Source organism: Vicugna pacos, chromosome 1, assembly GCF_048564905.1.
Source record: "Vicugna pacos chromosome 1, VicPac4, whole genome shotgun sequence".
Classification (NCBI taxonomy): domain Eukaryota; kingdom Metazoa; phylum Chordata; class Mammalia; order Artiodactyla; family Camelidae; genus Vicugna; species Vicugna pacos.
In genome coordinates this window covers 13,816,397-13,843,841 of record NC_132987.1, presented here as the reverse complement: position 1 = coordinate 13,843,841, position 27,445 = coordinate 13,816,397, and the positions used below count along the sequence as shown (strand labels likewise).

Genomic DNA, 27,445 nt, shown 5'->3' with positions numbered 1-27,445 from the left:
ACCACCCTGAGGCCACCATGCTGTGAGGAAACCTTACTTTGTTCTGTGAAAAGGCCTGAGGGGAAAAAAAAAAGATGTTGGGCCAGCCCTAGCTGTTCCAGCCTCCAGGTGTTGGAGTTATTCCAGCCCAGATCCTCGCCACTGTGGAGCAGTCTGCCAACGTGACCAAACTGCAGATTCATGAGCAAAATAAGTCATTGTTGCTGCTTTAAGCTACAAACTTTGTGGTGATTTGTTATGCAACAAAAGATAACCAGAACCCTCCATCAGTTTCCCCCCCCCAAATTAAAAACATCAGTTTTCTGAGTGACATAAAGTAACATAATAAGTTTATGTTGACTCTGTAGTTCTCAAGTCTGTTTTAGACACTGAAAAAACATTTTGTTTGTGGACAATGTTAGTCCAGGCATAACTTAACAACTGGTTGACCAACGACATATATGATATTGTGTGTATATGTATGCAGGGGTTTACATTACCTAGGACTTTACTAAATATGTAATTCCTCTCATGAGAAAAAAAAATGCTACAAATAATAGCCCGTCATCTCAATGAACTTGTGAAAACCGTTCCCTGAAGTCAGACTAATTGATCTAGTGCCCAAGTGCTTCACCCTCTCAGCTCTGTACAAAGCCGGGCTCCAGCCCATAATCAGCTGTCTAGCCATCAGGGTGGTTTATCCAGGGCCACTCCCTACCTCCTAACCAGCAAGAAACTATCTACTCTTGGTTGCTGGCCTTTCTTTCTAGGCAGGTTTGCAAACAATGAAAGTGTTAAGGCAAGGCTGATTTCTGCAGCTAGCCAGATAATGTCTGAGCAAAATCCCTTCAGCTTTCCAACACCGTGAGCCTAGGAGGATGGGCCTGTTACAGTGTAAGACTTGACTCTGGACACAAAATACTTTTCTGGTGCCTTTCAGATAATATTTGGCCTTACGATATTATGCAAAATCAGCATAGATGAATTCAACAAACATTCTGCTGCCTTCCAAATCTACTATGCTTTCTTTCATATCTTGTTTCTTTTGCCTGCAAAACCTGCCTCACTTTCTATAGGGAATGTGTGTGTAATCCTATTTATCCTTCAAATGTTTCCTCTCCCATCAAGGCAGAGTTAATCATTCCTTGATGACATTGCTTCTTCAATCCATAAAGCCTTTTCTCTAAAAAGTAAGCTTATCATTAAAGAAAAAATGCAACAATCCCTACAGAATACATGGAGAAAGAACATGAGAGAGTCCCTGTAACTCTTGGCTATGTTCCACCAGGCTGAAACCAGGCTGACGTGATCTGTGTTTCAGGGATTAGAATTCAATAGCAAAAATGAGTCAATTAAAACACCCAACCAGAATGCTGTCTGTAGATAAAGTGCTTTGCACTGGGGGTGCAACATAACTTGAATTGCTAAATTCTAAAGGCTGACTGGTGATTTGCTCTCAATCTCTTTTCTTGTTACTTTCTTGGCAAAAGTTAACAAGGAGCCACTCAGCCTAGGAAACATCGGTCCTCTACCTCAGCAAGAACCAGACAAGCACAATGAACTTCAAGTTTTTCCAACTCAATGGCTTGATTTGACCCTGAGCGGGCACTGACTATTATCCTGAATGAGTCAATCTAAATATCAAACCTACCAACTGGTACTGGTTTTTGCATTCATTCAGTAACAATCCAATCCTAAGGACTATACAGTCTGTAAGCAGCAACTGGAGTTTTGTGGCACAGTCCCCAAAACACATGAGTGCCATACGGAGACAATCGTAACTGAACACGCTTCATTCTTCCACAAACCTAAATGAACCACATTTTCACCATTCATTATCTAAGAACACGCAAAACATTCCACGTCAAAGGTTGTACAGTCACTGAATGGTACCAGGTTCTAGTTCTATGTGACAAAATCCCACCGCCCACCATTTCCCCTCCATGAGAAAACCAGGGAGGATCATGCTGGAGTATCCCTTACTCCGCCACAAAACCAAGAGTAATCATGTTTTTGACACTCATTTTCAAAATGTCCCTAACATGCCAATTTAGAATTATCAAAATGAGGTCTATAGCAATTATGTACAGTAACTGATGCCCAGGGCAACAGAATGACTCAATGCTTGATACTTCAAGTACCTAGAGGAAGCAGATGGAAAATTTACCATCCTCCCTTACTGATCAAACTCTGGTCTTCCTCCAGGAAGTGTGTAAGTTTCCAGCACTGGACACATAAAAACATTGGTCTATTCTAGGAAAGAAGAAATGTGACATCAACTTACTTAACAGTTGGCAATAGAGGGCCTGTAAACTTCTCTTCATGGTATCATCTGGTCCTGCGTGTCCTCCAGTTTATTCATGATTCTGTCTAGGAAATTGGGAGAAGAAAATCGTTACATCTGGGGAACATAATTCAAGCTAATAATCAGAAGGAAGTCCACTCAACACGATCCTGGCTATAAAGCCTAAAATACCAGATTCGAAGGGAAAAATTCTTGGGAGTGAATATACCACAGTACAGTCTATGTGATAAAACTACCAATTAATCAGTCGGTTAGATCTTGAAACTATACACACCACTGAAGCAAACTTATATGGGCAACCAGAGAGTGAGAATCTGGCTCTGGAACTTTTGAGGATATCCAGTTCATCTCCCCTGAATCTAGTCTTGAAACAGGAGAAACAAGAAATTCCACATTAGATCTGTTCCTTTGGCTTTAACGCTGTGCCCTGTTTTCTAGGTTTAGTCTTGCTAGCTCTGCACTCATGTAAAGATAACAAGTTGCAGAATAGAGAGTAACATTTATTTTGTTGGAAGTTTTGTAGGAGCACCATGAGCTGGCCCACGTGGTCAGCTGCACGAACAAAGAATTCGTACACCAAGACATTTGCAACAACCAACCATCCCCTCCCCTTTGTATAAAAGGAACTTGTATTCTGACTGGGGGAGGATGGATCTCCAAGACATTAGTCTGCCATCCACTCATCTGTCGGCTTTCTGAATAAAGTCACTATTCCTTGCCCCAGCACCTTGTCTCTGGATTTACTGGCCTGTCGTGCGGCAAGCAAAACGAGTTTGGACTTGGTAACAGTATGACTGAAGCATTGTGCTGTACACCAGAAATTGACACAACATTGAAAACTGACTATATGTCAATAAAATACATATACAATTGAAAACAAAACAAAACAAAACAAAAACACCTTCAACACAGCTCCTTTCCTCTCCTCCTATTCATATTTCCTTCTCTGAAAAAGAAAAGAAAATATTGGAGGTTGTCAGATCCACTGAGATGCTGAATTCCAAACAAAAGGGCAAAAATTATTTGTCTCCTGCGAAGGAAAATTCTACAAAAGGGGATCAACTGACGTGGATTCTGCCTGGAGGACTGAGCTGGTCACTGCCTGAACGCTCCTCAAGACCAGCTGAAGCTCATTTGCGTTTGTTGGAGGAGGGGGTTCTGCTGTCCACAGCCACTGAAGTCAGCAACAGGGTGAAAATAGAACCAGAAGTTTGAGGCATATGAGAATGACACAGACCTCCTCCTTCTGGCCTTAAAGTGTATTAAGACCATTTATCTCATTTGAGGAGACAGAAAGGTGCTTGTGCGAGGTAAAGAATACACATCGCACTTCCGTTTTTATGGCTTTGATATTAAAGACTGAACACTGAGGTCAAGGAATTAAACGATATTGTAGCACTGCCAAATACTAAAGGGCCATGTTCTGTCATTTTGACTGCACTGCTTATGAAAAAGATTATTTCTTGTCCATAGCAAACTCATGCCTTTTTCTTTTTTCTTTTGCAGTGCCTGAAAAACATCCTTAGCAATTGAATTTGGGGATCTAAAAAAATATGTGCATTTCCTTTGGGTAGCAGACATTTGTTCTGAAAGATGTGCCAAGTTTTATAATGGAAAGGGAGGCAGGGCCTCATGAAACAGGCAACACTCTCATCAGAACATTTTATATGTGGAAAGAGCATTTAAACCTATGATGTGTGTGTTGAATAGGCAACGTATTCCAGGGTGTGCAATTATTCACAATATCATAGTCATCGCTAAATTTTAATTTTGACCTTTAACTTCAAACTCTATTTTTTCCATTCCCCTTCGTTAGTTCCTTCCATCCCATTTAAGTCCACATAAAAGCTTCTCTAATTCTTGAACTACTAGGAAGACAGTTTTAATTTGTGGCTCTGGTTTAATCTTTCAAAATATCTAATTTATGTCAAGCGATTCCACAGGATAGGTAGAGTCTGTTGAATGTGCAGTTGGAATAAAAATTACAATGAAATGAAAAATTATGTGGTCAAGAGTGGGGTTGGCCAGTGCAGAACAGGAGGAGCTGCCACTTGAAGAGCGAGGATTAAGGTCACGGGTTAAGACCAGTGTAGACAAGTTCAGTTCATGGGGAAGTCATGGTATTCCAAGCATTTCTGATGATTCTCAGCCTTATTCCTTGTGCTAGGAAGCATGAATAAAGTAATGCATTTGACCTCACCTGAAATATCAAATAGCTCATTTAACTATGTTGACAATTCAACCTTCCTCTGATGACTGCAAATGCTAGAAGAACTATCTCGAAGTACCAAGACTGGTGTTCCCTAAACCAGCTGATGGTCAGAATCTATTTTAAAAATAAATTCCTCGGTCTTTCCCTAAGGAATTCTAATTCCAGATTCTTAGATGGGACAATTTTAAAAGGCTCTCAGGTCAGCTCTCATGATAAGCCAGGGATGGATACCAAGACCAAATCTAGCAGCTCTAACCCAGACTACACATCGGAACCCTGGGGGAACACCAGCTGCTGGAGACCGAGGGATCCCTGCCCCCGCTGGAGACAGCGCTGGAGCCACAGTGAAGCCAGTCCCCTTGTTCTTATTCCTGAAACTGGCAGTTTTCTGAGAGATGGAGGAAGTGGAATGGTACATGAAGTCACATTTGCAAGTTATATTCAAAACAGAAAATGAGTGATTCAATGTTTCTTAAATATTTAGATCCACAGCATCTCATGCAATTCAAGTTTTAAGCAACATGAACTCTTTCTGATCTTTTCCTCAGTCTCTCTTTGATAAACCTCTCACGTGTCCCTGCTTCTTGTTTCTTACGGATGCCCGAGATTCAGAGATTAGGAATGGAAGGAAGAGAGACTGAGGTTCCTCGAAGAGGGTGTGAAAGCTGTATGCGGACTGAGAGTCTGGCACTCAGCCGAAACCAACATCATCTCCAAATCGCCTGTTCCCAAGGTGGAGCGACGTTCCTGCTCCTGAGCACTGCATTCACAGAGGAAATAGAGTGAGGAGCTGAGGCTGCAAATTCTGAGGTGGGAGCAGGGCGAGGGCCACCCTGAAGGACCACAGCCAACCACGCAGAGAGAAGCGGGGCAGGAAGATACAGGACAAGCAGCAGTGAGCCTGGAGATCCAGTCTGGGGAAAACACTGAGCGCCACCGTGTAACAAGCACGTGCTAGTAGCAGGGGCCGGGCAGAAAAGCAAGTGAGGCACAGTCCCTGCCCTCCAGCAGCCTGCAGTCCAGCAGGGGGAGAGACCATCGTGTCAAAGATCACTCTACAGCCGGCTTTGGCTCCACCAGCCGAATTAGACAAATTCTTACATTATGTTACAGCAAATGATAACAAATTAGAAAATGTGTTACCCTTCCTGTCTCAGCACCCGTATCTGTAAAACAGGCATCACACCTACATGGAAAGGTGGTTTTGAGAATGAAATAACATTCCTTTCCCTTTAGAAGAAGGAAAAACGACATGTTCTGGGGAGTACAAGTAAGGTTTTTGAAGGAGATGGAATCTGCTGTAAACTTTCAAAGCTAAGAAGGATTTTGATTGGTAAAGATGCTGAGTGAGGACAGTAAGGCGGGAGTCTGGATGAATTCATTAAACAACAGGAAAGCTATCACTGGCTGCTTTCGAATCCCTAAGCAGTGTAGTTTTGGATATCATGTGACTGGCTCTCCAGCTTCTCAGGCAGGGTTGGGCCAGAGTTCTCACCTTCTAGGGGTGGCGGGTAGGGTAGGAGGTGTGGAGGAGAGGACGGGACTGACAGGGAAGCGGCAGGCAGTAGTTGGGAAGCAGAGATGGAGGCTGGGTTCCCAAGTCTCAGTCTACCCAGATCCAAACAATGAAACAAAACAAATGCTTACTAACCATGAGATAGCTGGAATGTTACCCCCCTGGAAGTCCCCGATAGCTACAGGACCCAGAACTGTCCCCATCAGTGTTTACACTAGATGACCACCGCTAGCTGGTGCCAGGCCCAAGTTTACACCTGGCTAGAACTGGACCACGCAGCTGGATCCTAAGATCTCTAGGCTACCCAGGTAGGCACTCTGGTCATCTCATCCATTACACAGTAATGTAACTGCATGGTTTACAAAATGGGGTTCTCAGACCACCAGCAGCACCCAGGACGGTGTGAGAAATGCAAAGTATTTGCATTTGCACCCTACACCCACTGATTCAGAAACTCTGGGGATGGGGCCCAGCAGTCTGCACCTCAACAGGCCCTCCAGGATGCACATTAACGTTTTGCCCAGATGAAGTTCTGGACCCCTTTATTACGCTATAGCAGGGATTTAAATCATTTACATCTTCAAAGAACCAGTAAGTAGGGAGGGGGGAATTGGAGCAGAAAGACCCACTTCCAACGTCTCTTTCAACTGTAACAGACCGTAATTCATCAGCTCCCCAGTGGGGACAGTGTTTGTAGTTCATTAGTTCAAACAGATTGTTGGTGTTTGCAGCTCTTGTTGGGAGCATTGGCACAGTGTGTCTGAATTCTACTGGCTAATGTAGAAATCCCACGCATTTCCCTTATTTGACTTTTTAGACTAGTATTATTAATGCTCTGTGGGTGACCCCCACGTGGGGAGGGGAGCATATTAACCCATGGGCTCTGCGGTAGGAAAACCAACAAAATGACTGCAACGTAGTTGTCTCTGCTGTGGTGATACACAACCAGTAAGAACTAGACCTTTCACTGAATTAAAATCCTAGACACAGGCAGCCAGAATTGATTTAAACAATTAAATCCTAGAACAACTACATTCAAATAAACCTTTCATCTGGAACATAAAAGACGTAACAATGGCAGCCAATACTTAAAGGTAAATCAAATGTGTAAGCCAACTGTGCCTTGCAAATCAGCCCAAACCAAAAGTCTAAAATTCAAGGGTCTAAAAGTTGAAGAAAATTGAGCTACATTTCAAGGAAATCAGACTGGGGGATGAGCCAGGATTTAAAAAACCACTGGCCATCTCTTTTCCAAGGCTGTCCTTCCTCAAGCTGTTGATACACATTGACATTTAGATGCAGGCTTTGTAAATTAAAATGTAAGTTCTGGGGAGGCAGAAATTCTGTCTAACTTGACCACTGCCATATCCTCAGTGCTTAGAATAGGGACAGGCACAGACAGGGAATAGCTGGCATTCAGCATATTAAATACCTGCATGAATGATCCTTCAAAATTGATGTACTGTGCACAAAACTGTGGTACTGTCAAACAGAATTTTCTGTGATGATACAAATGTTCTGTAAGTTGTGTTGCCCAGTATAACAGCCACTAGCTACAGGTAGCTATTGAACACTTAAAATGTGGCTGGTGTAGCTGGGGCATGAAATTTAAATTGAATTGGCTGCGATATTGGACACATGGTTACAGAGGCTGGGGAAAATGTGTGTGTGAGAAAAACAGTAAAAGAAAAGAAAAACAATGAGTGTGTAGTGCAGAAAACTTATTGTCTATGATGCTGACCCTGGGAAGTGCTTCAGGTAAGGGCAGGCTGGGTGGGCAACGCTTCCTGGGCTCCAGATTCTTCCCCCTTTCCCTCCAACCCACTAGAGGCTGTGTGCAGCTGCTGAAGCAGGAAAGACTGGGTTTCAGATCTAAGGAGAAGAGTCTTCACTCCTCTCCCACCAGGGACAAAGTGGTTTTGAATCCATGGACACAACAGCTGGTGGAAGACTGGCTGCTGGACGGCAAAAGACACCAGTGTCTGTAGGAGCAAAGGCAGTGATGTGCGTGGGGCTTCTCTCTTGGCTTGGCTTGCTTGCTGGTTCACATGCTCGTTTATTCAATCATTGTCACTCATTCAAGTAACTTCAGCATCTTCACTAAGAGCCAGGCCCTGCTTTCTTGGTTTCCGTTCCCTGGGGATGCTCTACCAAGGACTGCCCCTTGGAATCGGGTCAGGCCTTGAGGTTCTAGGGCTTGCCACAAATAGAAAAAGTCCTGGGAAGAAAGGGCTGCCTTGCAAACGGAGATGATTACATAAGAGCCATTTAATCTTAATTTTAAAAAGTTATGCCCTTTTTTCTCTATCTAAACTGGTGGAGACTGCTTGTCATTTATGTGGTATAAGATCTCAAATTAAGGCTTGCTATTATATGCTGCCTTGACATCTGGTACAATCAGGAAGGACTTCAATGGCCTAACTGCAAGTTCCTCTTCCCTCTCTGCTCCACTGCTCAAGGCCTCCTAGACAAGCAACTTTCCCTATCCAAGGGACCAGGCATAGCTCCTGCTCACCCCGCAGTAGTAGGCTCCAGTTCCCTGGAAGCAAGTGGAGTTATTCAAACAAGCCAATCCCATCGTCCGCAGGAACCAGGAGGCTCCCAGCCTCTTGATACCACAAAGCCTGCCTCCCACAGCCTTTGGTTGTTCACGCTTCTCCAGAATGCAGCCCCTGCGTGGCCCTGCGTGGCATGCCCTGTCCTCCTCTCCCGGCTCTGAGTTCAGCTGAGAGACATGACTGTTCAGCTGCTGTCAACCTCATCAATCCAGCACTGGGTGTGTCCCCGAACCCCTAGGGCGGGATCCCTCCCTCACCAAGGAAGTGGATAGAAAGTGATTAAAACATGTTCTACATGTTTTAGTAAACTCTTCATAAGTAATTCATCAGTTGTTGCGGGGCCAGATAGCATGTGTTGATATTCAGGACAACCTCCACCCTTCTGAGCTCTCCCTTGTCTCTCAGGGGCACGAAGCCTGGAAACGACATTTCTCAGAGGCCCTTGTCATTGGGATTCCCGTTAGACGCCCACCCATCAGAGGCACTTCCGTGACATGTGAAAGAGAGAAGCCCAGGGGCAGCTCCCCGAGCAGGGCTCACACTTTCACGACTCCATTCCTCCTGGTCCTTCTGCCTAGAGTGCTGGGCTCTACTCTGTTCTTCCTTTGCCTGTCCAAAGTCTACTCATTTTTCAAGGGCTGGTTTAAACATCATCTCTTCTGTGGACCTTGATCAAGACAGCTTCACGGGACAGGAAGGAAAAGGAAAGCCCCTTTGTTAAAGCAGAGTCAATGGGATAGAAAGGTAGACTGATCTGAGAGCAGGGTTCTTGTCTACCTTGGTCTCTGCTATTTCCCCAGGGCTTAAGAACAAAGTCTTGCACACAGCTGGTAATCAATAAATACTCCTTGAGGTCATGAATTAGTAGAAGTATATGAAGATGGGGCAAAATCAGATTTTTTGAGCTAAATAATATTTTGAATCAGTAATTATAGTTGACTATATTATTAAATATCCATAGCCCTTTCTTGGAGGAGTAAAGACATTGATGATCTGTGATAGGCACGCAGTATTAGGGAACAATAAATTTTTGTTTTAAGTTACTCAGATCTGGAGGTCTTTGGTTACCGTAGCATAACTTAGCATATCCTGACTAATAAAGTAGTTGTTATCAGGAATGGGGTGCTTCTGTAACAACAAAAAGCCCTAAAATATAGGGCAATGACTTGGGGCCAGGCAGTGGTCCCATAAGAAAACCTGGTAGAGTCTGGAAGAATGGCAATCCATTCTGTAGCAGGAAAACATTTGCTAAAACTGTCACCTGTGACAACTTAGAGTATACATAATGCACCTAATGAATTTGTTGCTTTAGGTGAAGAGGGTGAAAAATGGAATGATAACAGCATCCTCTGATTGCTGTTGGCTGCATCTGACAAGGTACCATGAGAAAGAGATGCTTTACAAAAAGAAATGAACACTATAAAACAGAAATAAAAGGGACTGAGAGCCCAGAAATTCCAAGTCTTATTCTTACAGAATTAGAAGAAGCAATGTTTTTACAATCCAAAATGTAACAGAAAAAACTAAGGAGACCTTTGAACCATCTCAGTCTCAGGACAAGGACCAAATTAATGATGTGGACTTCATAACCTTTTAAAAAAAAACCCTCTGAATGACTTAAAGTGGTCCCCAGGTGGACAAAATGGCCCAGGAAAAAGACTAGGGGTGTCTCCTTTAAAAGGTCTGGGGGAAAAGAGACTAAAGGTGTCTTCCCCAAAGTTTAAGGACATAAGATTAAGTTTAGAGAGAGAAGAAGGATTTCCTTCTCTGCCCAAGCCTGGTGATGTGATGTGTTTGGCTAATGAGTCATGAGCAGGAGTGATGCGTGTCGATTCTGGACAGAAGCTTTAACAGCCTGTGCGCAATTAACAGGAAGTTAATTCCCCCTTCCCCTCCACCACAAGACTGGCAGTGTTCCAGACAGAGGCTACACCATCAGCCTGGGACTTGGAGTAAACATGACAGTAGGCAGAACTACAGCCCTTCCTTGCTGGCATGTACCATGAATGAGAAATTAACTCGTGAGGCTGTCTGCTACCACAGCGTAGAGCAGCCTACCCGGACAGACATGATGACTTAAAAACCTTCAAAGGAGAACAGGCCTATTTCCTACTAAGAGAGGTGAAAGTTTGCTCACTAGTCAACGATAGCGAATAGTGGAAGAGAAAACTGGTGAATTTAAAACCTAGTTATTAAGATTCTGTTGGGAACTATGTTTTGTTGTAGCTGATTCCCTTCTCTTGATTTTTGCCTCGTCACACCCCACATTTTTCTTAAAAAACAAAACAAAACAAATTCTGCATGGCTGTCTTGCTTATGGTACCCCTTACCCCCATCCTCAAATTCCATTCACAATGATACCGCTCAAAAACAGATCCTGTCGCTTCCTCTAATGAATTCAAAATGAAAAAAGATCTAATGTCCTTGGTCATTAAGAGTAAAAATAAGCCAGATTGGTGCATTTAGGATGTTTCTGTTCTCTGCAGTGAACCACTGTTTAATTGAAATACCAGCTCCGTCAACAACTCTGATGGAATCAAAACATATTTGACACCAACAGCGACAGAATGTTGTGCTGAACCCCTTAGTTAGATCCTCAGATAGAAATGACTGCCTCTAATGACACCAGCATAAAAGAATGTTCTTCTTTATTCAGAAGAGCAAGGAAGACTGGACACACCCTGATCTGAGTACCCCGAGAAGCCAGCACGGTGCCTGGCACAGAGCTTGTGAGCAGTGTGCCCACTCGTGCCCCGGCTCCTCCTTGCCTCTTTACCGAAAAAATCTGGCAGATCAGATTTACTGTCATTTTAAGGTTTTAAAACAGGGATGGCAGGTGACTCCTCTTCAGCACAGCTTTTAGGGAAGCTCAGTTTTCTAGACCAAGGTGATCAGGCGTCCCTCACAGGACTGGCTCCAGTGCCTTAAGAGGTTTAATGACAGTAATCAGGGAAATTCAACAAATTAGATTTTTCACTCTCTACTGTTGAGATATCTCTGGAATTAAAAAAGAAAAGGTCATTGTTCCTGAGTAGGAAAACGTTATCTAACATGGCTTAAGGATCCCTTCTTGCCCTGATGTAAATAAAATCAGGGTTGACATATTAAAAGTTCTAAAGGCTTTCACCCTGGGTATCAGCCCTTTGGCCCAGATGCTCTAACAAAACCCTCTTGCCAAAGGTCACTCCTGCATTCACAAAACCGCAATCTTTAAGGCTAGAGAAAAAAATAATTTCTTTTTCGTGGGATATCAAGCTAAAAGTTGAGATCTCTGTTGCCATGGAGATGGGATTTTTCTTGTCGTGCTGGCCTTCTGCTGGCAGATGAAGCTAGTACTATAATCAATAGAAAACAGTACTTTCCCACATCCCTCTTGAGGACAGAATTCTAAGCAAAAGCATACAGAACCATATTTGACAGGGCCTAAATGTCCATGGGTAGAAATTTTGCCTGTGAAATACTAGAAGGCCCAATAAAATGCCAGTCTGTGGCTTCATCATGCTCTGCTGAAGGGTTCACCAAAAGTCAAAGCAAACAGGCAAGCCCCAGACTCTTACCAGTGCCTTGTCAGTATGTTCCTCTACCTCTTTTGGCCCCATCTGATGAGTCCTTCATATGTCTGAGTTATAGTCACTTTACAATGCTGTGTCAATTTCCAGGGTAGAGCACAATTTTTCAGTTATATATGAACATACATATATTCAGTCTCACATTCCTTTTCACCATGAGCTACCACAAGATCTTGTATATATTTCCCTGTGCTATACAGTATAATCTTGTTTATCTATTCTGCATATGTCTGTCAGTATCTACAAATTTCAAACTCCCAGTCTGTCCCTTCCCATTCCCCTCCCCCTTGGCAACCACAAGTTTGTATTCTATGTCTATGAGTCTGTTTCTGTTTTATATTTATGTTCATTTGTCTTTTTCTTTTCTTTTAGATCTGAATTGCTTCTTAATCAAGAACCAACTTGAGGTGAGAATTCCTTAGTCTCTGAATTTTGGAGTTAAGTTAAATGGCGTAAATGAATCTCTCTAGAACACTGTGCCTCAAATTTGCAATCAAGTGATCTTTTACTTGACATCTTGGTGCTACTTCATTCCATTGTCATCTGAGATGAAACCTCTCTGGCTTTTCTTTTCTTTTGATCATCTTTTCTTTTGTTCATCTTAAAGTCCTAGATTGTTTTCTTCTTCCCCACAGAGGAACAGGTTGGTGGAGAGGAACAATCATTTAAAGCTTTTCCCAATATAACAGACGAATGGATGACACCCCCTCCAACTTCCCACAGGTATGTATTAAAACAGTCAGCAGCCATGACCTGTAGAACCCACTTTAAAAATATGGTGATTCAAGCAGGGTCTGTATGTACACATGTTTATATCGCTGACAGGAGAAAAATCCTGCTCTATGTGTAACGATCTCCTTCCAGAGGCATGTAAGTGGAATGAAATAGGATCAAACGAACACATGCCTAACCAGTGGACCAGTGAGTTTAAGTGTGCTGGTGTCATAACAGGTAAACCACCCTAGGACTAGGATGGCATGCACCTGTATGGGTAGCAAAAGGAAAGAGAACTAAGGCAGAGCCAGTACTATGGGTTCACCAAACTCACTTCTTCCTTCTGCAGGTCACAGAGCTTAACTACATGTCCAAAGCTCCCCAGCAGTTAGGTGGGGCCACGAGACTGAGCAGTTCTAGTCAGTGTCCTGGATACAGACCCACCTGTGTCTGTGCTGCATGAGCCTCTACTCTCTCTCTCACTCTGCTGCCAGGTGAATACAGAGAATCCAGGGGATGGATGCTCAATCTGTGAAGAAGGAAGACTTAGATTGTAGAGAAATTCTAGGTCCCTGAAGGGAACAGGACCCTTCTCCACCTCACCTCTTGCCAATCTACACTTGGTCAGCATGTGAGTGATGGGTTCATTTTTATTGTGTCAAACCAGTGAGATTTTTGACTTTTTGTTAAAGCAGCCAACATTACCTACCCTGACTAAAAAAGGCAGCTAAATGGATCCTGAAATATGGTTCTTTCTGTATGTGCAGCCCCCATTAAGGAGTCAAACAGTGTCTTGAACTAATCTTAAATAATTCACATTAGAATTTTGAGGCAACTCTCGGTAGATGGACACTGTTGATTAATCCTCTGAGCGTAAGGATGAAGAAGCAACAATAGTTAATAGTGCAAACCTGGACTTGATGGCCAAAAACATAAATAAAATTTCTCCTCCTTCACTTTCCCAAACTCTCCATGTCTATGAAAAAAAGGCAAAAAATAAATAAGATTGCCTCTAAAAGCTTGAGCTCACAAATGTCATTTCAGGGTAAGGACGGGAAGGACAAGGGAAGGAGAAAGGACCATCTATAACATCCAATCTCTTTCACTTTATTCACTCATCGTTTCTATGGGGAGATTATCGCCCTCCAACACCACTTTTCATTTTGCAAATGTGTAGTGTGCAGACTTTCCTGGTTCGATGGGAAAGGTTTCCAAGAAAATTAAATGTCAAGGCTGCTTGGCTTATTGGTTTTGTTCTGTATAAATTCTCTTTTTAATTCAGCTTTGAATAATAACATTCCTCGGTGTCAATGCGACAAATTAGCTTCAATCTTAATGGGGTGTGAGGATTGAGAAAGGAGGCGAGGACCAGCTATGGTTCTCATCTTAGCAGGTTAGAAATAGAGAATAAAGTCTAAAAGACAGTCTTTAATGGCTGTGAGGAAGACGTGGCACATGAGGCATCAGATTTTTTTTTTTTAAAGGCTATTGATTATTTGTTTCTGTCTTTTTCCTCTTCCGGAGTTTGGTGCCCTGATACACACAATGCTTAGAGTAAGCCAGGACACTCCCCCGAATTTCCTGAATAGGAAATTGCTGGGAAACCTATGCTATCCTGTTAGATGGCACTCAAAATGACTACTGAAGTTAATGAGTTAGTGAGTCCCCCAGGAGGCTCAGGCCCAGAATTCCTCCCCCCATCTCTCAACCCTGCGGTGGCCCCATGTACCACCAATCCATTATATAACTTCCAGCACTGGGGTTGGTTGTGGTGGGCTGATGGTGAAGACTGGTTTAGGGGTAGATCTAATATTCACTCAAAACAATTTTAATCTTTTTAAACTGGCCCCCCCAGTTTATCTATATTAAAATACAAAACAAAAGTTAAGAAACAGTCTCTGTATATATGTGATTCAAATCAGTCCAAGTACTTGGAGATAAAACTTTATTCTATGTTATCTGCATGTGCAGGACACACATAAGCATGTGATTTCAAAATTCTCTACCATTAGAATGAAAGAATGTTATAACTGTGGCATGCTTAAAATAAAATATACTGCTGCCCATTACAAGGACATTCATAGTCCTTCCCATTACAATGGGAGAAGACAGCTCAGAGAGGCTAACATGCCCAGGGTCTGGTTCTGTGATATGACCAACTGATTTGATATGATAGGATACACACACTCATACACACACACATGCACGCATGTGCACACACAGGAAGAGGAGAAATGATATACCAATTTGCATGTTAAAACCTCAGATGTCTGGAAGCAGTATGAGAATCTTTAAAATATCATATCCTCAAAGCATGCATCATCCAGCAAAATTATTCTTAAAGACTTGAAACCGAGGATTAGCAAAGCTGTTGTCAATTTTGTTGCCAAGGTTTCATCAAAAGGAAGTTTGGATTGGGAGGACTTATTTCATTATATGCTCTTTCCAGGGATAACCACACAATCAATGGAGGACACATTTCCCAGAGATTTGTCACAATATGTTCTTGACTGACACTTCTGTTTCTACTCACAAAGGACAGACTTAGTTTTCAGCTGAATTTTGATCCCTAAGCCTTTCCAGAGTATTAAAAATTGACCCCAGCACAGCAGTTGATGCTACGCATTTTAAAAATGATTTCACATGACATGGCTTTGCAGGTACAGTTCAGAGCTAGGACAGTAAGAAATAAATTACAAGCTGTGTTTATAGCAGGAACAGGACAGTATATCAAGTCAAATGATTTGAGGGAAGTTAACCAACTCCCACCTCCAATGTTTTAAAAGGAAGATTCAGAAATGTGCCGCAAACAGATCACAAAGAGTTACCAACCCTGTGAAGCAACACTTAACAGCTCCTGATAAAGCAGACAGTGCTGGCTTTAGAGAAAACAGTAACAAAACGAAACCAAAAATGGGTATTATTCTTGACCCTCCAACCTGAGGATGTCATCCCTGTTTTGGAGCCTGCATCCTCTGACAGGCTGGGAAGGTCCTCATCAGCTACAGGCAGTGGAGGCATCCGTTCATTCTTGGGGGAGAGTTTTCCTACAGCTGGAGAAATCAGTGAGCACTCACGGCCCCCTGCTCCACTGCCAGGAGTTAGCCTGTAGGGTCTCTCTGGCTCTGCAAACAAGAAGGGGAACGCACACATGGGCATAGTGTCAAGGAAGAGCTCACCAACTCTCCCTTCAACCTGCTCCGCCGCCGGCTCAGAGGACCATGAGGAGCTGGGATTAGACTACTGCATAGGTAGGTAGTGCCTGGGCATGGAACAAGAGAGGCTTGCGTGGCACTAGACATGAAATTGCTCATCAGGCACCTTAGGAGACAGGAAGTGCAGACAGGGTAAAGGGCAGAGTGAAATCTAACAGTTAAACTGAAAGCACCCATGTGTCCATGTAATAGGGGAGAAACTATTTGGAGCTGGGACCCCCAATCAGGAAGTTACTTTTCCAACCAAAAGAAGCTGAAAACATTCTCTCCTATTTAGTCTATAGTCAGAGTAATGATGTCATTGCCTTGAGAGAGGATACAGATCAGAGAAACAGACAGGGCCAGAGTAACAAAGCCAAGCCAAACCTGAATTAAGTGGTAGATCAGGCGGCTATAATTCTGGAGAATTTATAGCAAGATACAAGCTTCTTTACAAATGCAGCAATGAAGATCATATTTTAAGAGAGTTTTCAGAAGTTGTGTAAGCAGAAACTAGGATAAATTCTATAGACAAGGAACATAATATTGGTTTACTATTGTGCAATCAAGAATATCATGGAAAAGACTTAGCAGGATAAAAAATTAGTGTTCCATTGAATGTCCTTTGACAAATTAGCTACATACATATATGGTTTGGTTAATTTATTACAGAACATATGCACTTGGCTTTCAAAGTTTAACTCACAGTGCCTGCAACCTAGAAGTTCTGGGGTGAACAGTTTTTAAAATGTCATCTATGAATAACTTGCCTTCCTTTTGATCCCTCATGTGCTGTTAGAGAGAAAACGGTCCACTATTCACACTCTTAACCCATCGCCATTTAACTGACTTGCTGAATTAACCAGTACCCACCATTCCTTCATCACATCATACAGACTGATGCCCGCGGACACTGAGAACTCACAGGGAACAAGTTCTCTCTGAGGCGTCTTCCACTTTATCTGTTTCAAGAGTCAGTTGTGTCTCCAAATATGTTTATGTCCATTTTATGTGTTATTTTAGTAACGACAAAAAAAATGACTAAAAAGAGCTGTCTGTATGAAAACTAAATCAAATGCTTTGTATAGGCTTAGTTAGGGCAAGTTTCCTTTAACGATGCTTTCAATTAGGTATCAAGGCAATTGTGAAATGTTTTTTTAAACTGTAAAAAAATCTAAGATCCTACGCTCAAATTTCTTTGCAAGTGTCTCAGAAAGTAATTGACCCAATAAAGAAAATACAAGTAGAAACTGTCGACAAAGCATTACGGGGCTGATTAACGCCAGAAATAAGCAGCAGAACTCTAATTGGAAGGTCAATAGGTAAAGAAAAGGTCTTTTATCCACATTAAGAGTGCTGTATGTGAAAATGAATATATGTATGTTCATGTATGACTGAAGAATTGTGCTGTATACCAGAAGTTGACACATTATAAACTGACTGTACCGCAATAAAAAAAGAAAAAAAGAGTGCTGTGTGAGTGTACATTTATGTTAAACTAAAATTAAATGTTTAAATATGTACATATATAACTCCTCATGATTCTCTGTTTTAATCACTTTGTAAAAAAATTAGTTCTAATTACTTCTAATGTAACACATTTTACTGTAACTAAATGTCCAATCTAGCTTAAATTTTAGTTCAATAAAGTAATTTTAAAAGTTCCTTTAGAAAATATTCAGGTTGCCTGGTAGCTTCCCCTCTTCCTATGATGGCACCAGGCCCCCCCAGGGTCTGGTGGGGGTGGGGAGGGGCATCGGGCACCGTGCTGGTCCTGTTACATGCACTGCCTGACACCTACTGCTCTGCAGTAATGCCCCTTGCTTCCCTGTCGCCTATAGCTTCTGATGGTGAAGAACGAGACGGTCCCCTTCTTTCACCTCCAGCCATGCTCCCAGGTAAGCCTGGCCAGCTCCCCTTTGCTGTTCAGCTTTTCCTCAGCCGGCCGCAGACCCCACAGTGTGCCCCAGCACCACTCATCCCTGGCTCCACGGTCCACCCCAACACCTGCTATGATGCTTCTGTTTCTTCTTTTGGCATCCTTGCCGTGTGGAAACCAAGCTGCTCCACACTGGTTTGGAGGACCTCCGGCAGCGCTCCTACCCACTCCCCAGTCCCAACCAGAGCACAGGGCTAGAACCCTGTGCCGGGGCACTTCCCTGAATTCTTCAGTCTCCCAACACCGGAGCTCAGAGAGAACTCTGGAGATGCCCCTCTTGTGCTTGCTTCTGTCTCCCTCCCTCTTTCCATTTCCTCTTATATCATCTTATTTTCTTCCTGACTCCACCCTCCACACGGTGGGAGAGCCCTGTGACCTGGGCCCTCCAGACTGGTCCTCTCTTGACCTAAGGAGCAGGTAAAGGAACTCAGTGGCCCTTCCCACCCCACACTGCCTGCTTTCGAGCCCACCATCTTGCCAGCCTCCCGCACTAAAGACCCCACTGCGCCTCAGGAGTGGGAGTGATGTGCTGCGATGAGACAGGGCTCTAAGAGGAGGAGGAGGAGATGTACCGGTTAAACGTCTGTGAAGACACACATGTACTTACTTGTTTTTATTTATGTATTTACTTATCATTCCAGAGTGAGGATTCAAGCATTCCCAACGAATACTTTTGTTATTAAGGTTCCTCTACCTCCAGCTAAGGATTAACACCTGCCGTTGCTCCACACAGATGTCTGGACTGGACAGTACAGTCAGGATGCTGGCACCAGAGAGGACAAAACTGAATCTGAGGAGAGGGTATAGCTCAGCGGTAGAGTGCACGCTTAGCATGCATGAGGTCCTGGGTTCAATCCCTAGTATTTCCACTAAAATAAAAATACATAAATAAATAAAAAACCTAATTACCCCCCCAAACAAATAAAAAAAATTAAAAAAAAACTGAGTCAGGGGCACCTCTTACAGAAACACCATCTTATCAAGGCATAGTTGGTCTGGGTGCTCTGTCACGAGAGGTGTCTTCCCTGCACGCCAGAAGGTTTCACTGAAAGGACACTTGGGCCCTATGGGAGAATGAGGTTTCTTGGCTGAAGCAGTTTCTCTAGCACACATAGGCAAATAAAGGCAGAAGGCAGTGTGTTTAAGGCTACAAGACCATTAAAATGTGGAAAGAAAATGCCTTATGAACCCTCAAAGCAGCAGACATAAAAACCACATCGTGACAGGAGCATACCCCTACCTAACGACCCTGGGACTCCTAGGGTTCCCTTCTCATGACCTGCTAATGCATGCATGTGCCCAGTGATAATTCTATATTGGGAGTCTCAGGCTGTTCTCTCCAAAGGGTGAGCCCCAGAGATCTTTTTAGAGTCTACTCTTGCTTAAGCTTAGAGAAGCTCTCTGGGGAGACCCCAATCTGTGCATTTTCCTAGATAAGAGCAAAATTTAATCTTTTATATTCTGCTATCAGTCCTGAAAAGAAAAGTCAACCTTCCCTGGCCCCAGTGCAGTCTGGTTAATTGATCTACCACTGGGAAGAAAGGATTCTGCTTCCATTAAAATTGAAATGAAAATCCTGCAGTCAGTGCATGTGGAAACTATTAGACCTTCCTTGACACATTTGGCAGCTTGGTGGCAGATCAAACTAAGCGAGGTTGCCTAGGCAGGGTGATATCTACCAGGTAGAATACTAGATGGGGTAGATCTGGAGCCAGATCACCCAGGGTCCAGTCTTGGTTCTGACATTTCTAAGCCACATGCCTTTGGGGAAATTTCTGAACTCTCCGTGCCTCAGTTTCCTCATCTGTAAAATGGGAAAATGGCGATAACTGTCTCATATAGGGTGGTTGGTGAGGGTTAAATGAAAAGCACTTAGAGCAGTGCCTGGCACACTCAGTAAGCACTATGTAGGTGTTGACTAATATCATCATTAGAGTTTCAGAAAATCTTCAGCAGCAAAAGTCTAGGTTCCATGCATAAGTCATGGGAATTTTTAACAACACAAGTGGCAAATGAGACGTTAAAATGAGAAAACGAATGGTTCTCTATCAGGAAATTGTAAGAATCTAGCCGTTCATATTTCTTTAAACTAAGTGTTGAGTCCTCATAAGCAGGGTAATTAGTATTTATGCCTGGCTCATATAAGAGGCAGGCTTTTTCAGAAAAAGTGTTACTGAATAGAATCCCTTCATAACTAAATGGACATCTACTTAACTAAATCTTATGCTATTTTTCCTGATGCCCTCATCAAATGTTTCTCAATCTTTTCACAGAAGAACATCTAATATAAGATAAGAAAAAAAATATATATATACCATCCACCTCCACCCTAGTCCCACCTTCTGGAGTCTCAGAGTACAGTGGAAAGTGGTCTCTCTAAGCAGGAAATTTCTTTCAAGTCTTCTGTTTTGTCTTTAAAAATCATATACATTTTGCTTTATATTCTGTAATTTGTACAATGTATTTTAATTTAAAAATAATTTTAAAGTTATTTATCATTAATAAAACTTGTTTACATTATTTTGCCCCCAGTATCCTCAAGTAAACTTGTTAATCTCTAAAAGCATATCCATGTTCCTACTCTTCCTCACTTACCTGCATGTTAGGAACATGGGTCCGGGTGACAGGAGGTTTAACTGTTCATTATGTAGGGGTGGAAAACAAATCAGTGTGAAGATTAACCGTGCCCAGAAGGTATGCATGATAATGCCTTTGTCAAAAAATAAAATCATCACAATTCAGCATGAGTATCTATGTCTTTGAATATGTCTTTGTTAGAAATACATACTAACAAGTAAATATGATTTCTTGTATCTTGGGGACATCTCTCTGTAAAACAGCAAAAGCCACCCCGCCCCCCGAGCAGTATAGTTTAACAGAATTAACAGAACTAAAATTTTAGTACCTTATTTTGCCTAGTTTTGGTTTAATTATGCTTTAAATTATCTGTGATCGTTCCTCTCCCCACTTACACCTTAGTTAACTGAGAGCTGGGAGATCCCAGAGTCTATGTGGGGTTGCTCAATAGGCAGCATCTCAGAAAATTTGCTGTTTGTTTTTTCACCTAAGCAGAAATGGAATGGTGGGTAGCCTCAACTGTCTTTTTCTTTTTTATGCAGTATAGACCTGTGTATGTAGAGGTAAACAGTGTGAATATTAGTTTTCCATAGTAGTCATAAATGGAGCTAAAAACACTTAGTTTGGAATTCTTAAATTAAAAAAAAAAATCTCCCGGGAAGCCACATTACCACTTTTTACAAGTGGATAGAAAATAACATTAAATTATCTCTTACCATGCAATTTTAAGGACACTGTTATTTTAATAAAAATGAGAATGCTGTGATGTAAAAGTTAGTCCTCTCTCCATGTCTCCCCACTATTAACATCAGAGTCCTATTGAAATAACGAATGCATTGTTAATAAACCCAAGAAAATAAAAACTTTTGTATCCAACCCCACCTTTGTTTCCAGTACATCTGTGCTGAGATGGCCTGTTGTTAGTCAACCAGCTAATCACGTCTTTTGTTCACATCACTGTTTTTCCTCATGGGGCTAATCGACACAGCCATCTGGTATTTGATAGATAATTGCCTTTCCAAGTCCCAGGAGCCTGGGAAGCATCTCAGGGGAAACTGAACTAGATGATCTGTCCCAGGTAGAGCAAGGAATGGAGCCAAGATGGAAGGGAGCGTGCAGTGATCTTTTTCAACCGAAGCACAGATTCTGCCCGATGTTACGATAAGCCTGGAGTTTATATGGGAAATGATGGTTCTGATAAAACTCTTTAGTACAACTTAGCCAAGAATCTGCTTCCACTTTTCTTGGCAGCCTCGTCTCCTACCAGTTAAACCGAGTCAGCATCTCCAGGCTTAGAAAGCTGCATAGTTCACAAGCTCTCTCAGGTGATTCCAGCATCCAGCCCTGACACTGGGGATAAAATAGTGACGAGCACACAGTCCCTTTCCTGCATAGATAATACTCTAGCATTTTGTTTATAATCACTTTCCTGAGTATAAAAGATATTTCTTTCATGCCTATTGCAGAAAGCTTGGAAAACAGAAAAGTCTTAAGTTAGGCCCAGAACCACACCATTCGATGATAATCACACAGTTAATATCCTTTATACACCTGTAAATACTTCTTTTCTAAAATGTAAGATTATATGTAGAAGACAGTCTTTACTCTTTTTTTTTCACTTACCAGTATGCCATGAGGAGTTTTTTAATAGGATACTGTCTTTTTATTGATTTGTAAATTCTTGTTACAGTTAATGATTTTAAAATGCTCTTCTCAACTACTTAAAACCTTCCAATGCGAACCGCATCTAAGTTTGCCCGGGTCCAACCTCCTTTCATTATTTATTCTTTCAGGGGGATCCCAGGGGCTGTCATTCAGGTTCCAAAAAAGCAAAGAAGCCCTCACGAAGCCTCTTCATCTCCATGAAATGGTGATCTGAAGACTGTCCTTAATCCATCCTTTCCAGCCACTCTACCCTGCGGCTTTGACCCTTTTAGGAGTGATATGGAAATACGCCATATAAATAGAGGTTGTTCTTTATGAGCCTCCAGTCTTCCCAGGTGTTCAATAAGAACATAGAAAAATAGCTTTTAAGAGGATCAAGTGGAATTCCATGAAATTTATTTTTTAATTAAAGTATAGTTGATGTACAATATTATACAAGTTACAGGTGTACAACATAGAGGCTCACAATATATGCCTTTTATAGTTATTATAAAATATTGGCTATATTCCCCATGTTGTACAATATATCCTTGTAGCTTATTTTACACTTAATAGTTTGTTCCTCTTAGTCCTCTGCCTCGATACTGCCCCTCCCTGCTTCCCTCTCCTGATTGGTAACCACTGGTTTGTTCTCTACATCTGTGAGTCTGCTTCCTTTTGTCATATCCACTAGTTTGTTGTATTTTTTATATTCCACATATAAGTGATATCATACAGTATTTGTCTTTCTCTGTCTGACTTATTTCACTTAGCATAATGCCCTCCAAATCCACCCATGTTGCTGCAAATGGCAAAATTCCATTCTTTAATTATGGCTGAGTAGTATTCCATTGTATATGTATACCACATCTTCTTTATCCAGTCATCTGTTAATGGGCACTTAGGTTGCTTCCATATCTTGGCTATTGTAAATAATGCTGCTATGAACAGTGGGGTGTATGTATCCTCATGCAATTTATTGTTAATAAGCAACTTGTATCAACAGCAGAAGCGTTTTTACATCTTACTCTGTATAAATGCATAAAAAAAATTTTCCCACAAGATAATGTGCATTCCCTGTGTACACTGCTATGTACTTTTTTCAGTTTGGTATCCTAGCTGGATACATTAATGATCTCCTACGTGGACTTTAAAATATGTTTGTTACTGATGATATTTTCAGTAGAAATGCTTGCATTGTGAAAGCAAAATTAACAAAAAGAAGTGACTCTCACAAGATCCCCCCTAAAATAACCAGGGTTGTCACACTTAGCTGCAAAACCTGGTCACATCCACAATGTATCAGCAATGACAAGTGTGGTACCTGGTACACAGTAATCATTAACAGCTGAACAGTATCAGGTTAAAGGTTTTGTCCATGTCATGTGGCCAGTGAGTTGCAGAGTTAGGATGCTACCCAAACTAGGACTCTCACTACAAGTTCAGTGTTCCTTTTATGTCACACTGCCTCCTGCTGGCCCCTTAAGCTCTAATACGTACAAAGCTCTTCATTCATTCTCACCAGTAAGAGGCTTCACTGTTCAGTTCAGGGACTCCCCTGAGTCAACTTGCCAGCCTTCCTATACATGGCTCATGAGACTGGTTGGGTCAAAGGCTGTGTTAAACCATTGATGTGTTCTGTTACCTGAAGAACTAGCCCTTAGAGGAGACAAGAAACTCATTGTGGTGTTAGATCAAGTCAGGGAGAAATCTACACCCCTTGCTGTGACTTGACACTTGGTCTTGTCTGTTGAGATTAGTAAAATTATTCTTGCCACACAGTAGAAAAAGGCACTAAATATAGTTCACGCAAAAGCAGGCACATCAAGATAGTTGTAACGGCTGCTCTATAAATTAATCTGATTTGAGAGACCAATTCTAGTGCAAGGAAAAGGAAAGGAACGTTATGTAGAGACAGTTAAACTGTCCCTCTCTGATTGCAAGTTACAAGATAAAACCTAGGTGAGGGTAACTAGAAATAGGGAAAATCCTAGCTTGGGATAGTGAGATAACTGAAGAGCAGGAGCTTGAAGCTGAAACACATAGCTGTCAGAGAAGAGACCCCTGGTAAGGGTCAAAATGGGGCTTTTGCCAGCTGCCCATGCTTTGGAAACCCGGTGATCAGTGTGATTTGACTCAGAGAGGAGAAAGGTGAGAGCAGAGGAGAATGCTCCATCTGGGGGCAAACGTCTTCAAAGACTCATAGATTCAGGCCACCAAGCATCACCCCGACCCCTCCTGGAGGCAACGGGCTGAAATACCCTCCCTCGCCTATAGCCTTCAGCGCTGTGGCTATTGATCCTCCTGATCTGATTTGCCTAGTGCAGAGAGGCTTGGGGGATCAGGGGCAGCAGTGTGAGCTCCTGAATGACTGTCCCCAGGATGGAGTCCCAGATGGCCTGGCCAGGGTGAACAGGAACAGCCTTTCTGCCCCTACCCCTCCACTGTGCTCCCTGCAATTCTCTGCCCTCCTTACCCAACCCTCCGTGACGTGCATGTATGAGGAACTGTGGGGCAAGTTACCCAGCGCTGGTGTAAGCTGGGCTGCGAAGCCCTGTGCCATCCAGGGGATCATGTGTGGTTCCCACACCTCTCCTGGCTGTCACCTTCCTTGTCTGGCCTCTTCCCCACTGGATGAGGAAGATAATGGCCACTTTAAATGTCCATTTACTCTAAGAGGACGGGTGAGAAGAAAAGGAAAGCAAGGCAAGAAGCCAGTAGCCCATTTCAGAAAAAGGGTCCCCGACCTCTGTCTTCTAGTCTCTCTTCCCCGCATGAATATTTATGTCTAACTCCCTCCCGCGGCTCTCTCTGGGGGACGGCTGCCAAAAGGCTCAGGACTGTGGCAGGTAGAAACGGGGGAGGAGTGTCAGGCATGTGATTGGAAGGCAGGCCACAGCTTCTTTGGATGCAGACCTCTGGCCAAAATCTAGATGGGGTGGAGAAAAACCCCAGCCCCAGATGTTACGATAATGCCCACATCACCTTTTGGAATCCACATTCCCAACTGCTTCATATGCTGCCAGAAATAGAATGCAGCTGGGAGCTCTGAGCTGCGCTCTTCTGCAAGTCATTCAACTGCATACAAATGATAGCTATTATCCAGCCGGGATCCCCCAGGGAAATGATTTCTAGTCCCAACTCCTCTCATAACCTGATGAGTCAGTTGAGGTCATCCGGTTGGAGCAGTGTGGGCTCCGGGAAGCTGCTCTGGCAGACTTGGCCATTTGCAGGGTAGAGCCCTGCTTCCCCAACCATGCCCTGTCATCTCGAGGGTCTTGCAACATGTGCTGGACCCGAGGGAGCCGAACAGAGAGCACTGATGGCCCTCGAAGCTGGAACCCACCACTGGAGAAAAAGTTAGGTGGTAAAGTGGGACCTGGCCCGGCTGGAGGGACCAGGGTCGCTGCTAGGACTGGGCAGTCAGATCGCTCTTCACCTCGGTCTGTCAGGCTCCCTGGCATCACGTTCTTTTCTCTGCCTCTAACTGTTCCCCTTCCCTTTTAACTACTTCCACAGTAGTTAAAAATGAAATAATAAAGTGAGTGAAGAGCTACCTTTAATCAGGCCAGTGAAGTTCTGAGAGAGGATGAGCTCTGTGATAGGAGATACCTCCCCCAGTCCTGGGTCCAGAGCTTTGCAGCAGGACACCAAGAATGAGGGTATTTACCGCCTGTGTATTAAGTTCCTCATAAAAGCTCCTGTGATTCAATGCTACCCAAGTAGAGCTATTTAGCACAGTCTTTCTTAAACACCATTCCGTTCAGAAGTGACTAAGATCTTTATTCGGTTTCCCCTTTTCACTGTGTGTAGCAGGTACAAAACTGTTCATCTGTGATAACCCCAGCCTCACCTCCGCCACCCCCATCCCAGGTTTCAAGCCTGCCTGTCTGACTCCTGCCTTTTTGTGATGCTGATTCAGAAAATGAGTCCAACACCTGGAGGTGCTCAGCCAGGCCACAGGCATTTAAGGAGCGCTCTTTGGTTGGGAGTTGGCCAGGGGAGAGGAAGAGAAAATGGGTGGCGTGGCTGTCATGAGTGTCAGATGCTGTGAGCAACAGAGACGGCAAGACAGGATTTTAATGTATTATTATTATCAATTATATTAGTATTATAAAAATATACTCTCCAACCTTGGGCACTTTCTTGAGGGTAGGAGTGAAGTTTTTAGTTGCTTTCAGTCATATTTTTCTGCTGGATATCTGCTTCTCTGAGCATGTCACCGCACAGAATCAGGACCAAGTGGAACTTCAGTTATATTAAGGTCCCACCTGTTTGTTTTTCAGTAATATAATTTATAATAACAGTGAACACTTATTGGGCACTTACCACGTGTCATTCATTCAGTAAATATTAACTGCCCACCTACTATGTTCTGGACCCTATTCTAGGCTCTGGGGAAACAAGAAGAACAGGCCACGAAAGGTCCCTGTCTTCATGGAGTGATTTTTCTAATGGGAGAAGAGAGAGAATGAAAAGGTGAGTAAACAAGATACAAAAAGAGGGCCTTTTAGACTGTGGGCAATTAAAGAATGCCTCCTTGAGGACGTTAAGCTGAGATCTAATGCTGTGAAGAGCTCAGTCACGTGAAGGTCAGTGAGTGAGCGCCTCAGGAAGCAGAAACAGCTCGTACACAAGGGCCGATTTCGGCAGGTACTTGGAGTGCTAAAGGAGGCAGGGGGTCAGTGTGGCTGAGCAAAGGGGACAAGACTGTACAATATGACATCTGGGATGGAGGCAGGGTCCAGATCAGGCTACAAAGGCAGGGGTGAGGCCACACGGTTGGGTTTTGTGTGGCAAAATTGAGAAGTCACTGGAGGACTTTAAGCAAGGAAGTGATGAGATATAATTTTCATTTTTAGAAGATCATATTGGTTTTTATACAGAAAATAGCTTTCGGGAGGCAGGGTGAAAGCAGGAAGGCCAGGTAGGCAACCATTATAGAGACCCAGGTGACAGGGTAGCCTTAATGTCACATGCCATGCTTTCCATGCCTGCAGTTCATTAACTCCTCAGTCGCCCAAAAAGGTATATGAAATCACACAAGGACTAGAGCTTGGCACAAGGCCAGTGCTGGACCGACCCAGATGCAGGAGCAGGGCAGGAGGGCTGGGCGGAGGGGCTGGCAAGCACAGCCTGGCAGGTCTGTAAGGGCAACAGAAGTCTGGAGGCATGGCCAGGCGAGCAGTGACAGCAAAGCATGGTCAGCTGATGACATACGCCCGGGAGAAGCTCCAT

General features: G+C 43.1%; 1 protein-coding gene across 8 annotated transcripts in view; it reads right to left on the bottom strand.

Annotated features, from left to right (window-relative positions):
- Positions 1-27,445, bottom strand: part of TMEM108 (transmembrane protein 108) — a 289,709-nt gene that overhangs the window by 128,863 nt on the left and 133,401 nt on the right. For 6 of the 8 annotated variants that reach the window (XM_072953119.1, XM_072953338.1, XM_072953166.1 and 3 more), the window contains one exon: positions 2,264-2,349. In XM_072953119.1, coding sequence (XP_072809220.1) covers positions 2,264-2,303 — 40 coding nt within the window. In that variant the 5' untranslated portion in view covers positions 2,304-2,349. The remainder of the gene's footprint in view (positions 1-2,263; positions 2,350-27,445) is intronic. The other 2 variants (XM_072953224.1, XM_072953274.1) reach the window with 1 other exon arrangement.